A 16,320-nucleotide genomic window follows, 5' to 3' on the forward strand; every position below is an offset into this window, starting at 1 on the left:
AATTCATGAAATGGAAGTTCAATAAAATTTTGAATGCGAGTCAACAAACACAATGGTATGGCCTTTGACCTATGACCCATCTGGAAAGAGTCAAATAAGAGTAATTAACATATTGAGTTGCTTACCTTTTCACAACCTTTCTAACGTATCAACTTGCTCGCCTTTACATAACCTCTCCTTAACTATCTCAACACGAGCTCGGTCAATTTGACCGACTATGTGACCTTTTTGTACTCACTCAAATTCCTTATAGATCTGTTAGTACTAACTTTTAATATAGTGGGTATATCTTCATGAAATTTGGCAGTCTTTCAGTAAACATTATAAGTCTTCGGTATGCAAAAAAATCATATTTTTTAATGAAGTATTTTTAATAAACTAAAAACAGATTTGTCCATGAATATATAGAGTATTTGTTTTGAATAGGTCTTCATCTCAAAAATCTCAAATTTCATTTGTGTAATCTCTAAACTCTTCTGAATACCTTTCAAATGTTTGTTTAGAGTTAAACTTTATATTTTATCAGGAATTTTCTCTACCCTAGCTCTATACAAGGTTGTTCAATTTGACTGACCTCATAACCACAAAAAAATTTAAATATATCAAAATTACCTTTTTTTTCTATCTAGTATAACTTCAAATGTAGTGTGAAACACTTATCCTAAGTAGCTTTAAACATGTAACAGTACAGATCTATTTATAATTAAATTTTATTGTTTTATTGCTCTTTTGATTGCCCTTTGAATCATGTCTAAGTAATATTCGCACCAATATACGTTGTAAATCACTTGGAGAGCATGCTTCATGAAATATTTCTATTATATTATTATTACTGGTTATTTTACCTAATGTAACCTTAACTAACCTAAATAGATCCCTACTTTTACAATTTAGTTACTTTTATAATAATAAAGGATAAACAAGAAATAAAGTACTTATCCAATATTCTTTTTTCTACTTAACTCAAATTTTTTTTAAACTGATAGTAGTCATGAACTAAATACTTTTTATTTAATTAAATAATGCATCAAAGAACATCAATTAATAACATGCATAAAGTAGACAATTTCCCCAAACTCTCAAAAATTTTCTGGATTTCTACCTATGCGACAAGAGCCATTACAAATTCATACAAGCTAGTCATTAACTTTCCCATGGGAATGAACCGTGTATTATAAGTGAAATTGACAATTATCCGTTCAGAACACAATGTTGGACAATATGTCATTTGATAGATAAAACCTTCGCTTTCTATTAGTTATAGGTAATATATAATTAAACATAAGAGAGAACTATTAACAAATCCTGAAAGAGAAGATATGACAGGTGGGTGTGACAGGAGGGGGTCTGATTTTCTATTTGATAGCTCTGTAACCAAACAAAACTGAAGGCAATAAAATTTATGGTTTGTCTGAAGAATGACGATTATATAGTGAGTAACATACGTTTCATAGTTATTGGAGGGTGATGTATAAAATAGAGAATAGAAGATATGTAGAGAAAATGTGTCACCTGTGTCACACTAGGAGAAATTCAGGATTTTTTTAAATATTGCCTTATGTAATTATACACTTAAAACTTAGATGCTATTAAAATATGGATTACTAGCTAAGATTTTATGCTATACTAATTGGTATAACATAAACAAAAAGTAGTTTCATAAAATTTTGAATGTAAGACACAAAAATCTTGTGTCTTGCACAGTAAAGGATACCAGTGGTGAAAGGGTTAATCATTATCACTAACATATAAACTTCCTTTCATTTACACTAGCCCTCCTTGATCAATATAACTAACATATCAACTTAATTACTTTTACTTAACCCTCATTGATCATTATCATACTGACTTGCTTGCCTTTACACAACCCCTCTAAACTTATCAACTTGTTTACATGTACACTACCCCTCCTTGATCATTATAACTAACATATCAACTTCTTTACCTTTACATAACCCCTCCTTGATCATTATCATTAGATCTCAACTTGCCTACCTTTACACTAAAATATCAAGTTGCTTAACTTACTTACCTTTACATAACCCCCTCATTCATCATTATCACTAACAAATCAATTTGCTTACCTGTTCACAACCCCTCTATTATCATCATTAAAATATCAACTAGCTTCTCTTTACATAGTCCTTCATTGTTCAATATCACTAACATATCAACTTACTTACTATTACACTACCCCTCCTTGATCATTATTATTAAAATATCAAATTGCTTACCTTTTCATAACTTCTTGATCATTATCATTAACATATAAACTTAACCTCTTCCAGATGGGTCATGGGTCAAAGGCCATGTCATCGCATTTGTTGACTGACATTCAAAGTTTTATTGAACTACTATTTCATGAATTTATGAAAATAAGTTTGGTATCAAACTGTAGATTATAAGTCAAATTTTAGTATTATACCTTTCTCAATTTCTTAATTTAAAAGTAAATATTAAAAAAATACAGTTAAACATCGATTTTTGTGTGTCACTTGGTATGTTGAATGCAGCACTGGTTCAAATTAGATGTTTGTGATGTCGATATATCAAGTCTTTAGTTTTGTACAAATTAAGAACTCAAATTACCAATACCAACAAGCTAGAATGTAAAATAATAACCTCTTATCTTTTGAATTTGTTAAGATATCACTCATGTACTGAATCAAATACATTTTTAGAAACGATCCCTTACATACACTTACTTAAATATATGACATGTGAATAACCAATCGAAAGCTCAGAATATCCCCCTAGTGGCTTTCTCAGCCATTTCCATGTGTTAGGATACCAATCTTAATGGAATTCTCTGGTATTGATATAGTAATTTATGATTTTTTGATTATCCAACTGTATTTATAAAACCTAAAAAAAGTATTTTGTTTCATATCCTCCATGTACCAAATTTTAAAAGGCTTAGCAACCTACGTCAAGCAGCAACTGAGTACAAAATTCATAACTAGAAGAGATAATTGTTTGCTTTACTTCCTTATTTACTGTTCTATGTTTTAAGAAAAATAAGATTAATAACTTATTTTTAAATAGTAATAATCTATATACATTTATAATGTATAATAGTGGAAATATGACTGTATTTTAGAAAATACTAGTCTACTAAAACACAGCCAAGACAGGTCACTTTGTAAAGACTAAAGGTCAGTTTTATACTACTGGATATAGTAACATAAGAGCACGTGTGACATGTCTTTGTAACTTCTGTATTGTTAACCAAGCATGGCTGAAAGGTCAATATAATAAAAATAATAAATATATATATAAATGTATAATGTTATGAGATTTAAGCTATTTAGCCTAAACAATTATGTTATAATCTGTTGTTATTCTAGAATGAAAGAGGAATAATTTATATTTATTTCCTAATTTTTATGGTGGTTACAAGATCGGTCAAACCTACCGAATCCGTACAGAGATTCATTACTGAAAATAACAGATAAAATATAATTTTTTTTCTTAAGAAATGTTTGATAACTATCTGGACATTATAAAGATTTTGCATGTGAAATTTGAAAAATATTCTTATGCGTAAAAGTATTTTTAATCTTAAAATGAAAATTTCTTTGCATGATAGATAGGCAACATACAAAAAAAGAAAAAAAAAGGCATGAGAAAAACATTGCTTAACAAACCTTAAGGTTCAATAAAAAAAATCTGATATTTTGCATATCAAAGCATTGTAATGTTTACTGATAATCTGCCAAATTTCATTAATGTACGCTTACTAATTAAAAATTTATAGGATGAAAACTATAACAAGCACAAAAATGGTATGAAGTCGGTTCCAAAGACCAAACCCGTGCTGAAAGAGTTACTTACCTTTACACTACCCATCTTAGATTCTTATCACTAACATATCATCTTGCTTATGTTTACACTACCCTTCCTTGATAATTATCACTAACAAGTCAATTTGCTTATGTTTACATCACCAATTCTTGATCATTATCACAAACATATCAAGTTGTTTTCCTTTACAGAACCCCTCCTTGATTATTATCAATAAAGTATAAATTTCATTACCTTTACATAGCCCCTCCTTCATCATTATCACTGACATATCAACTTGATTATTATCACTAAAGTATCATCTTGCTTACCGTTAAACAACCCCTTCTTAATCATTAACACTAGCATATTAACTTATTTTACCCCACCAAACTATGATACTTATCACTAACATATTATTTTGCTTATGTTTACACCACCAATTCTTGATCATTACCACTATCATCTTGAATCATTTACCTTTCCATAATGCCTCCTTGTTCATTTTCAACATATTAACTTGCTTGCCTTTCCATAACCTCTCCTTAATCATTATCACTAGGATATCAACTTGCCTACCTCTCCTTAATCATTATCACTAACATATCAACTTGCTTACCTTTACATAACCCCTCCTTGATCATTATCATTAAAATATTGACTTACTTACCTTTAAAAAATCCATCATTGATCATTATCACTAACATGTCAACTTGGTTACCCTTACACTACTCTTCCTTGACTATTATCACTAAGATATCAACTTGCTTACCTTTATGTTGCCTCTCCTCTTCTGTTCAGCATTTATGTGACAAACTCTACGGTGTTCTTTGTACTTTATCTTTTTCTCAGCAGATTTAGGCCTGACAAGTTTGCACGGGGGTGAAGCCTAACAAACAACAAAAGGAAAGTGTCACTACAGTGGGCTAATAGCATATATTCTCATCATTCATAAAATTTAAAAATTAGACAAACTAGGACACTGATACAAAAAAAAATAATACAGAAACAACATAAAGATAACATAGTTATAAACAATAACAAAGATGCAATAATACAAGAATAATAATACACACATAACGGTGTAGAGAAAATAATAAATAAGCATAATAATACCAAAAAAAGGTAAACAGTATATTACAAACAATAACACACAGATACTAAAGTATAGAATCAATAATAATACATTACAGTACAAATGCAAGTTAATTTCATAACTCTAACATTTATATAAAATGATACTTTAAAATAAATTATAATACGTGATTTTACCTGGTTTTCAGTGATTGTTCTCTGTGGTTCTAGTGCTGAGAGTAGAGAGTCTGAAAAACAAGATATTTCATGCAAATCAGACAATAGTATATAACCTGTAAACAGTATAATATAAAATGAACAACAACAAAAAACCTAAAAATATTATAATACAACATGAAAAAAATATAATACAAACAGAACAACAGTACACAACCCAAAAACAGTAAAACAGAATCTGAACTACAAACTATAACTGATAACAATAACATATGGAAAATATAGTCAGAACTCTGAGTAACATAGGAAGAGGGGGAAAGTCATAGATGTGCAATCCCATCCAAGCAGAACCAATTGCATCTACCACCCAAGCCTGAGGATGAGGTAGTGGAGACGTTAAAGCTTGTAGTTGAGTAGCAATAAGTGGCAAAAGCTAACAAAGGAGGCCCAAAATTAGAACAAAGTTATTAGAAAACCATTTGCTCAGGAGAAAGTGAAGATTGAGACTGATAATCTCCTATGAAATCCATCACCCCATGAAAATGGCAAGCCAGGATGTTAATTGATTGGAATAGACCCCATAGATTAAGAACCGAATTTAAGAGACCACTGTAATTGATGACTCATCTTATGAAGATATTCCCCTGCAAAAGGTCTAGACTTTGCACTATTTCCTGTTGGACAGCAAAAAGTCCTAAATTATTGATGTAGAATGAAGATTCGTCCTCCAATAATATACCACAAAATTCCTGATCTTGAAGATACTGCATCCTCCAAGTGAAGCATCTGTGAAGAGAAACTAAGGACAGAGGGGCAGTATACATGTAAACACATCCACCCACATAGATATATAAACATATATATATATATACACACACCCACATACTAATGATAGAGGTGATCCAAACCAACCACCACTCAAGAACTAAGTTCTTGCTCCTGAAGAAAGAGACTGGAAAATCCAGTGTATTGAAGTTCCAGATCCATTTGTTGCAATGGGACCACTGAAGGGATAGCATATGTTCTCCTCCAAAAAAATGCAAGAGATCTGAGGGAAGCCCACAGCCCCAGAGATAGAACCTTCCCTGTAAGTAAGAGCCTGACTGCTCATCCCATAGCCTGGAGCTGGATGGGAGGTGGCTGAGCCAGGTGTAAAACATGGTGAAAACTTGTAAAACCCAGCAGAAGAAGAAATACTAGATCCCTGAACTGCAGAACCTGATCTCTGTATACAAAACATAGCTAAAGGCAAGATTAATTCACTATGAGAATGTGGTGAAATGCCTCAGCAACCATAATCTTTGGCATCCACGGACCTGGTGAAGAATGCCAATGTAGGGTGAGAAAGAATTCCATTGTGGACTGGGGAGAAACAAAAAATGGGTTGAGATGAAAAAGAATGATGATTATCCACGAATCTCCCCTTGTCTCAAGCACAACAAATAAACAGGAATAAAATCCTGGAAGAATGGGATCAACTGTCACTACCACCCCATGATCAGTAACTCTGATAGCCATGAAACAAAGATCCACACCCCACTGGTCAGGTGGAGGTGGAAATACCATAGGGTGAGAGGATAATGGAGGTGGAGAATGAAATAGAAAGACCAACCTTGATACCAGAATCAGAAGTGCCCATGGATCTGCAGTGAAGGAATACCATGTGTCCATCACTAGTTGTAACCTCACTAACTGACCTCTCCCCACCCATCTAGGTTGATATTGATGCCATTGGCGTCAGTCGGTACAAATGGAGTGGCCCTGAAACTAAGGTCTGAGTCTATTCAGCTGCTAGAGCCAAAGAAGGTCGAGAGGTCAACAACAACAAAAAAACAATCAGATAACGGAAATTTGCAATACAAACTCCTCTGGGACACCCGCAAACATGAAGTGATGATAAAAGGAAGCCACATGTAACACCCAGAGGCTACAGCAGGTAGACAAAGTCCCTTCACCAAGGTATCTCTACAGAAGGAACAGAAGCAGGCAATCTGATCAAGGTAAAAGTCAGTAGGAGACACCATTTGTCTGTAAATTAATGTGGGGATCATTGACAGGCTGCCAACAATTTGCGGGGGAAGAAACATGACAAAGCAAGAGTGAGGAGCAAACAAATACAAAAAAAATGTGATTGGTTCAAGTGATCACAAGAACCAACCTGGAATCCCATATATCCAAAATTAAATAATTTTAATCTGTGGAATTGAAAAAATACACCCCCTGGAAGTGGAAAGCTAGCAGACAAACGAGGGTACAAGGTATATCTATTCCATCACGTAATAAAACAGTAAATCTCTCAGCATGAGCCAGGATTATCAGGCGAAGAAGGAAAAACTAAATAGTCCCCCCTCCCCGACCCTTCCACCATCAATGGAGGAATAAACTTAAAAGTCACAGAGAAAACTTCCACAAGCTCATAACCCAAATGACCAATTGAAGAAAATAAGTATGAGGTGGTTAATCCAAATTGGACTGGTGAAAAGTCAACGTAGTAAAGAGAAGCGTCAGAAAAACTGAGTCGAAATTCTCCCTAGAATAACCAGGATCAACAAAAAAGGCAACCTCAGAGGCCCCAGGAGAAAAACACCCCCGGGCCAAATATATGTTTCCATCTACCACTAGATCAAACGACGGACAGCGTCAACTAAGAGTAAACACACACCCCACCATCTGATTGTAGAGAAATGCTAGATAACAAGGAAGGAATAGGGGGAGGTTGGATGAACTGCTATGCTGACAATGGTAATATGGAAATTCATACCCGCAAACACCACGTCCATTTTTTTAAAAAGGAAATTGTAATTATATGGATATCCACAAGGCGACGCGAAAAGCAAAAATACCTGAACAAACCACAACACTTTGTTAGACAAAACCATGACCAACGCTTTGTCGAGAAAAAGTAATTACATTATCTGAGTAAAGTGCTTATATACAGTGTCAGGATGGAGGGCACATTGACGCAGGTGGATGAATTTGCAAATTAGATATTGCCAAGGGCATTTAAGTGGGGTATAAATGTTTGGAGCATGCTAGACCAATGCCTAGATAGGCAAAGCCAATGTCAAGGAATAGCTAAAGTGTCAGTGGAGGGTAAGTATGTTTTGGAAATACATTTTCAGTATAGGAAAATTATAACTTCTGATATGGTACATTACCTCTACTCACATAAATAGCTAGAATCCCACATTGAATAGGTGGAGGGACCGGTGCAAGGGGAAAAATAAGCACCCTTCAAAAGTGTCCAAAGAACACCCTAAAAGAGGAAATCCTCGCATTAGAGGATTATACTTGGGAGACAGCACCATTTCTGTACCAGGTATACTGTTCATCCAGTGTGGAAAGAGGTGATGCAGACATGGGTGGAAGTTTGAAGGAGCACATCCAAATGGGAAAGAATAGTGGTTGGATATGGATCCAAACTATACGATATTGGAATCTCAATCCCATAAAGTACATCAATGTTGGTGAAAGTAAAAGGATGTGCCCTACTCTCAACTGAATGGGTATCTATCCCCTTCTGCTTTACCTATGAAGTCTATGCATGAGTACAGTCTGGAAAGGGCATATTAATGAGGTATATTGATATTATGAGGAAAAATCCTACAAGTGATCTCGTGGAACACCCCATCTCAACAGTGAACATTTTAGTGGCCATGAAAAATTATAAATATTAAGTCATCCTGCCTTTACAGTGCAGATTTTGACTAGTTGAAGTATATCTGGCCAAGCACCACAGAGCAGGATCCATACAGGAAAAAAGGAAAGTGCCCCCTGAATAGTAAGAGGTACATAAAAGATAACTTACCCATTCATAGTCTCACTGAAGTCTGAAGAATGGCCACAGGTGGGAGACGATAACCCAGTGATGAAGGAACAATGATCTAATGCAGATAGTAAGAGATAAACATATGTAGTGTGGTCCACGTGCCAAATTGAAGAATTTCATCCAAGAGATGATGGCTATAAGATGCCAGGTAAAAAGTAAGGTGACTAATCTGAGGAGAAGACACTTGGAATAAATTACGAGAAGAAGGAGACAAAGAAGTATATGTCATTTGAATAAAAGAGGGAGTCGCATGTGTCAGGAGGGTGTGTTGCACTCCTGTTGGTGGAGGTTTGTTGCATGATGATTTACATGCGAGATGCAGTTGAACTATGTTGAATGTAGGGTACGTGGGAGCTCAAGACTTGTGGCATGTGAAAATATTTTGCATATAGAAGGCAGCACTGAACGAGAATAGCTATTTATGTGAGAATAGGTAAAGTACTAAATCAGAAATAATATATTTAGAAGGCTTTGTCTAAGTTATAAAGTACAAAACAGAAACATTCAACACACACACACAGCCAAATTGTAGTTGAGATATAAATATTCTCATATTGGTGAAAATACAGCATATTTATGTAAGAATGTACATGCCCACATATAACCTATTTTACATTAAAATATACATGACTATAAGCAACTCTACAACAAAAATACAAACAGGTATGTTGATCAACATCATCAATGAAATACACACACATACACACTAAAATATAAGAAAATCTTAGGAAAATTACAGACAACCACCTGTGTGCAAGTTCATGATGAAATACACAATATAAAGGAAATTTTATATTAACTACACAGGGACATACAGGAAAATACATATTAAAATAAATTGTCATATACAAGAAAAGTCATCTTGAAGTATATGGTTAAATATAGGAAACTTCTTGTTGAAATGAAAGGTAATATACAAGAAAATACATGTTGAAATAAACAGCCACATATAGGAAAATTCAAATAATAAAAAATTTGTATATATCTGAAATTCAAATTACTGAAAATATTTAAATATATATATATATATATCCAAGTATTGTAAAAACATGTCAATCAAACTCCAAATGTTGTAAACACATGTATATTCAAATTCCGAATATTGTAAAAACTTTTGTGTATATTATACTCCAAGTATTACAAAAATTGTATATGTATATTCCAATTATTGTACAACTTGTATTTGTATTAAATTCCAAATATTATCAAAACTTCTGTAAATATAATATTCCAAGTACTGTAAAACTTGTATGGATATCATGTCAGAATCATCTAATTATCTCAATGCTATTCAATAAAACAAATACTTCATCTTACTGCCCACAATGCCAATTGAACGTTATCTTCTACTAGGTCAGTAGCTAATCGCTGTTTTCGAAGGTCAAGACATTCAGATGCTAACATCAGTGGTGTGTCACTAACTGCCAGAGCATTTTCCAAACGTTTTTTCTGACTGATGAGCTTATGAGTCTCAGTCGTGATCTTTTCTATAGTTTTTTCTAACTCTTTCTTCCAAATAAAAATGTCCTTGGCACGAGAACCAAGTTTCTTGGTGACGTCATCCTGAATAACCTGAGTTAAAACTGCTTTCTCTTGTGAAATAGATTTGGCTTCTTCTTTAATTCTGAGAAAAATAAAAGACAACATTCATAATTATATTCAGGATGCTTTAGCTGTTTTATTAATGATACAAGTTGGGTAAGTAACTAACCTTAACAAAGAATTTGTATTTATAAATATTTCATAAAAATAATGGTTACACAATATTCAAATAATGAGTTCAAGAAGAATGTATGTGGGTCACAAAAGCAAAATGAAAAAAGTACAGAAGAAATTCATCACCATAAAGACATCTCATTTTTTGTCAGTTAGGTATTAGTTATCTGAATAATTGGTGTAGACCTGCAACTTTTTTTTTCTCATTGACTGCACATGTTCATTTTTCATGTTTAATCTTACACTATTGGTGAATGTAAAAAAAAATTGATCTCAAAAATATTTTGCTCGAGAACTTGGTAAGCATTTATAAAAAACGTTGTTCAGAAATATCTTATATTGAAGATAAGCATATCTGAATGACAGATTAACTGTTGATTTACATCACAATTCTGACTGTACATTCTTAAAAATGTTTTTTTTGAAGTTCAGAAGTTTTTCAGTTTCAAGTTTACATCCAATAATATATGAGGATTAGTGCCTAAATTACTTTTGATATATAACTTTTTATAAGTTTCTATTTAAAAACAAAATCATAAAAACAAGTGAAGAAGAAAAAGATAGGGAGACCAACCAATCCATCATCATAACTCCTATTGCCACCCTCTCTACATAGAACCATTTTACACACACACACACATATATATATATATATATATCCGACAAAAACTTCAAATAATCCATATTATAAAAACATCTCCATAAGTACACATTACTTTAATCAAGGAATCATAAGTATTCTGAACAGATAGCCTATCCAAGAATCTAACAAAACTGAAACCTTGAATTACAACATCTCTACTTCTTCTACTCTATAGAATAATAAATAGATTTGTTAAAACCTGTCCTAATAGCTCAAAACTTTCAGTCATCATCCTGGTAGATCATTATCCTTAACACAGTCTTCCAACTTTGGTGTAACTGCAAAAAGAAACACTGGTCCTTTTGATTATAAAACACTTCACTACACAGATCCAATACTCAGTTAGACACTTGGTTACAGGCTTCAGTTAAAGTTCTTCATTATAACTATATCCAGATTTTTCTTCCTCTCCAAAACACCAGCATCATTTTCATACAGAATTTAGTTTTGATATCCTAAGCCCATGATTTTACACATCTGACTCATGATACATGTTTTCCAACCACTTGGCTGTTCACTAAGCCCCAACTAAGTTTATGTAATGTACAGTCCATTTTGATATCATTATCATTTACATAAGAAATGAGGTACAAAGACAACAAAGCAGGCCTCTTAAATTACATTCAATCACTGAAAAGTACTGTTACGCCTCCGTTCGTTAGTTATTTTTCCGTAGAAATTCTTTCCGAAGAAACTTTAGCGTGTTACGACAGCGGGGGTCACATGACGCTAGTAACAGTACTTTTAAATAATTTTTTACATATACCTACACCACAAGAGTTTAAGTAAGGAAAAACTTGGTATGATACTTTATAGAAACTTTTCTGAAAGTCAAAGGAAAGAAAATCCACAATGGATCTTCCCATCCAATAAAGCAGTTGATTTACCAAAGAATTCTAAAGAATTGGTGAAACAAATCAAAAACGTTTCAAATTATTTATTATTTCCACTTTTCAAGACAGTTTTCAAAACAATCCATAAGAAAAGATTCCTTCATCTTACAATTTCTCATCTCTCTTTTCTCACATACACACACTTTGTACTAAAAACAAATATGTATAAAACAGTAAAAATAAGAGGCTTACAGGAATAATAGATGTGAGGCTTTGTGAATAGAGGTTAAGACTGAAAGATGGTGTATCCCTGCTATTACACGAGTCCTACTTTCTCAGTCATCACCAAACACCAGGATATATTTTATATCCCACATTATAGACTGTTCCTTAGTAATTTTGTGTTGGTTGTGCAGCATTTTTGGTTAAGACTTGTTTTGTATTATAAATATGTTCTATCTCATCATAGGTTTGGTCTTGTTGTTTGTAACACAGTCCTTCCTTTTGATGTATATATTAAATTACCTGTTTAGGTAATGTTTATGTTTTCTGTATATATATGTTTTTTTGTTTGTTTTTTATGTGTGTGTGTCTATGTACCTGTGAAAGTTATGAACACAATATAAGTTTGTCATCTTGATTAATAAGCCATCAAAGGTTTTATATTTTACATGCAACTCCATAAGTTCTAGATTAAGTGATAAAATAATTTTAACTTCGTACCTTTGGAATTCCTTTCTGTGTCTTTCCGATAAATTAAACCACTTCTGATTGTTAAGAGACCAGTCTTCTGGTGTGTATATGATCGATGTGGTCTGCATTCCTTAATAGATTGAATACACTATTAGCAATCTTATTTTTCCAGATCAAGGTAAGCTACAGAGAAATATTGTTGCATACACCATACTGGTGTCAGATACAAATAACTACCCTACTAAATTTATCTTCTTCTTCTTATAATCCAACATAATAAGTTTAGTTTTGTCTACGACACTTTACTTACCTTTTTGAATATTTCTTCCTGCTTGTAGTAGATTGTTCTTTGGTATCTGACAGTTTTTTATGCACTTTCTCTTTTTTCCTATCAATTGTTTATCAAATCTAAAATGTTTTATAAAATTCTAATGTGTTAAAATTGAGACTTTGAAAGGTGGTACATTTTTAATATTCGTAAGATCTGTAGCCATAACTAGTTATACTTATATCACTATTATATTTTGAGAGGATAATATAAAATTCAAGAATGTATAAGATCACAAAGGGGTTTATTACCTAATTTTCACTGTGGCAAGATAATAATTAGTTAACTTACTGTTCCATTTAACTATTATTATACAAGCAGCCTAATGTTATTGAAGAAAAATTAATATGTAACAGTAATATGCTTTTAGCTTTTGTAAAATAACTAATTTCTTTTAAAGTAATAATTGAGAATGTAGGTACATATTTACAAACTATTTACATGTTCTTTTTTTATCCTTTTAAACTTATTGAAGGACAGGTTACTAGTGTAATAAATAAACTTAGTATTCCAAAAAGTGTTTAATTTTGAAGTCTAGGTTCAAGGGAAGTCCAGTTCAATCTACACTTTGATCAACATGTGTTATTGGGTTATACTAGTTTCAGAAAAATTCCACTCCTCATCAGTATCCCTCGACACAAGTTAACCAAAGAGAGTTAAGCTGGACCTATATCATAGTGAAAAGTATGAAGTGAAGTGTGAAGAACTGAATAGTGGCCAATGACACTTTTTCTTCACTTCACCTATCCAGTGTATAGGTTTTCCTCATAGTGAATACAAGGTACATTCAACCCAACAGTATGTTTGAGGTTACTAGTGTGTTACTACATTTTGTTGATTTATTTATGCAGATTCTCTTAAATTAACAAGCATGGAAGTATTCATTTACTATGACTATAAACGAATAGAAATAAGTGCTTATATTTATAATGAAAATTAATGCAATGAACACATAATAATTTGTTAAAAATAAAATTAAAATAAGAACAATATATATTTATAACTCGTGTAACTATGCACTGAAATACTGTGTTTTGATGGAACAAATAAATAACATGTTCTTTTGATTAGATAAGATTTTGAATGGCTGTGTATATTACTGACTCCTGTTTGTAACACAAAAGGATTTAAATGTTCCAAGTATTTTTGAGTTAACTTTTTTAGTTTAATTTTATGTGGATCATTTTGCAGTCAATGTAAGAGTTACAACAATGTCATGCCTAGCCCATGGTGTATAAAAATATAAATAAACAATACAAATTATAAGTAAAATTATTTTGCAGCATTCCTTCATCATAATATATCAAAATAGCAAAATATCAAATGTAGATACGTAGAAAAAAATCAAATCAATCAAATTGATATACATGTTGTTTCTCCCACAGCATATAAACAAAATACACAGCTTCTAGATACCCTGCAGCCAGGAATGAGTTTTCAAGTACCAAATACCTGGCAGTCCAAAAATTTGTGTATTGATGAGCTACAGTCAACTCTCATTTGACTTATAGGTTGAGCAATAATATATTATAAGACTGATTTGTTTTCAAGCTCGATAAGGAGATATGAATAAAACTTTTGCATTGGAAAAATAAATATTGATCATCATTCTTGTTTAGTGTCAATTGGTGTGCAAGTTTGCTACAAGTTTTCAGGAAGAATCCTCAAAATACTAGATACCTGGAAGTACATAATTTAATGATGTTCAACGCTGATAAACTTCCAATATGATAATTTATGTTTTATACATATATATATATATATAGAGAGAGAGAGAATTTTTGAAATTAGCATTAGTATTATTATTAAGTATCATAATTTTTTTATTATAATTATTGTTGTTGTTGTTGTAGCCAATCAATATTCAAATTTTAGGACTGCTAGGTATTTAGTATTTGAAAGGTATCTAGCCACTGCATACAAAATAAAAATAACGGAAATTACAATATTAAATATAAAGTTAACAGATAACCAAATATTATTACCACTTGATAATTGAGTTGCAGAGTCATTAAATAGAATCAGTAGTTAGATAAATGCAGTTCCTGGTGGGTCAGCAGTAAGTTTACTGAATCACAATGCTAAAATTCAGGGTTCAATTCCCTGTGGTAAACAGAGCATAGATGGTCCATTCTGTAACTTTGAGCTAAGACTACAACAACAACAGATAAGTGCTATGATAGTTTTCTTAAAAGTCACTTTGGCAATATTAAGCCTATAAGTATAGCCTATTATTAATAATACTCATAGATAGAGGTTCAACTTAAATGTAAATTCTTAAATTTTAAGTTACCTGAATTATTCATCATTCTTATCAAGTACTAGTCCTTTTCTTAATGTACTATTTTCACTTTCTTATTCCGCTTAAACAAACAAGTTTAAAAAGAAGCGAACTAAGATGCTGAGTCGAATTAGACGAATATGAGTTTCAACAATTAATTCAAACGAAACTTCAACATTCATTTCCCTCAGATTATTAGTATCACTACTACTACTAGATTCACCATACTTCTTTATTGTTTTTGCCGTTGCTATAGCATTAATTTGCAGCGCCATCTAAGTATGAATAGTTTCTTGAAATTTATAACATTATGTCCATTTTACTTGAAGCCAGTTATTGATTTTTTTGTTAGACTCAATTATTTATGTTTTTTTTTTGGTTTTGTTTTTTTGAGACAGTGAAAGCAAATTTTATTTTGTTATGGTTATGTTTACCGTTCATTTATTATTCCTTTTATCGTTTAGTTCAATTATGAATTTTTAGTTATAATTATGCGCTCAACTCACCTTCTAGCTAGAGCTTGTTGAATTTAAGTATTTTTGTATTATGAAACTCAAACACCCTTCATCTAGCGTCGACGTACAGGTGTTAATATTGAGAAAGATTATGTAAATTAGCTAGTTACATGAGGTGTAACCTCATGATATAACCACTAAATATAAATTCTGCGTCGATCTTAATGTTTTAGAAATAACTGGTCTGAATTCACCATTGCTAGCAACCCTTATTGTGTAATAAAGAACATTGTCATTAAAGACATATTGTTACGCCTCCAGTCGTTAGTTAATTTTCCGTAAATTCTCTCCGACTAAACTTTAGCGACGCAAGTCTTTTCTTAAATAAAACTGGTTTATCTTTCCGAATACAACTTTACGATACACTTAATTTCAACAGTCGCGCTATAACTCACGTCTCACGTGGCCAACAATATTCTGTCCGCATACATTCAATTACTCATTACCT

General features: G+C 32.2%; 2 protein-coding genes across 5 annotated transcripts in view; both read right to left on the reverse strand.

Annotated features, from left to right (window-relative positions):
* Positions 1-16,320, reverse strand: part of LOC106478697 (carbohydrate-responsive element-binding protein-like) — a 123,819-nt gene that overhangs the window by 36,174 nt on the left and 71,325 nt on the right. For all 4 annotated transcript variants that reach the window (XM_022382353.1, XM_022382352.1, XM_013939259.2 and 1 more), the window contains exons 12-13: positions 5,056-5,105; positions 4,556-4,672 (exon numbers count right to left, since the gene is read on the reverse strand). In XM_022382353.1, the coding sequence (XP_022238061.1) occupies positions 4,556-4,672; positions 5,056-5,105 (167 nt within the window). The remainder of the gene's footprint in view (positions 1-4,555; positions 4,673-5,055; positions 5,106-16,320) is intronic.
* Positions 7,848-15,614, reverse strand: LOC106478703 (tektin-1-like). The gene is made up of 4 exons (XM_022382359.1): positions 15,370-15,614; positions 12,779-12,878; positions 10,181-10,487; positions 7,848-8,918 (listed from the first exon to the last, which is right to left on the reverse strand). The coding sequence occupies exons 1-4, from the start codon at positions 15,383-15,385 to the stop codon at positions 8,847-8,849; spliced, it is 495 nt and encodes a 164-aa protein (XP_022238067.1). The 5' UTR covers positions 15,386-15,614; the 3' UTR covers positions 7,848-8,846.

This window comes from Limulus polyphemus, unplaced genomic scaffold (assembly GCF_000517525.1).
Source record: "Limulus polyphemus unplaced genomic scaffold, Limulus_polyphemus-2.1.2 Scaffold242, whole genome shotgun sequence".
Lineage (NCBI taxonomy): Eukaryota > Metazoa > Arthropoda > Merostomata > Xiphosura > Limulidae > Limulus > Limulus polyphemus.

Excerpts from the sequence above, each read along its gene's own strand:
- LOC106478703 (XM_022382359.1), bottom strand. Across the intron at positions 10,488-12,778 it reads CACAGAAAGGAATTCCAAAG|AATTAAAGAAGAAGCCAAAT; the intron begins GTACGAAGTTAA and ends TATTTTTCTCAG. Across the intron at positions 8,919-10,180 it reads TTCAATTGGCATTGTGGGCA|ATCATTGTTCCTTCATCACT; the intron begins GTAAGATGAAGT and ends TATCTGCATTAG.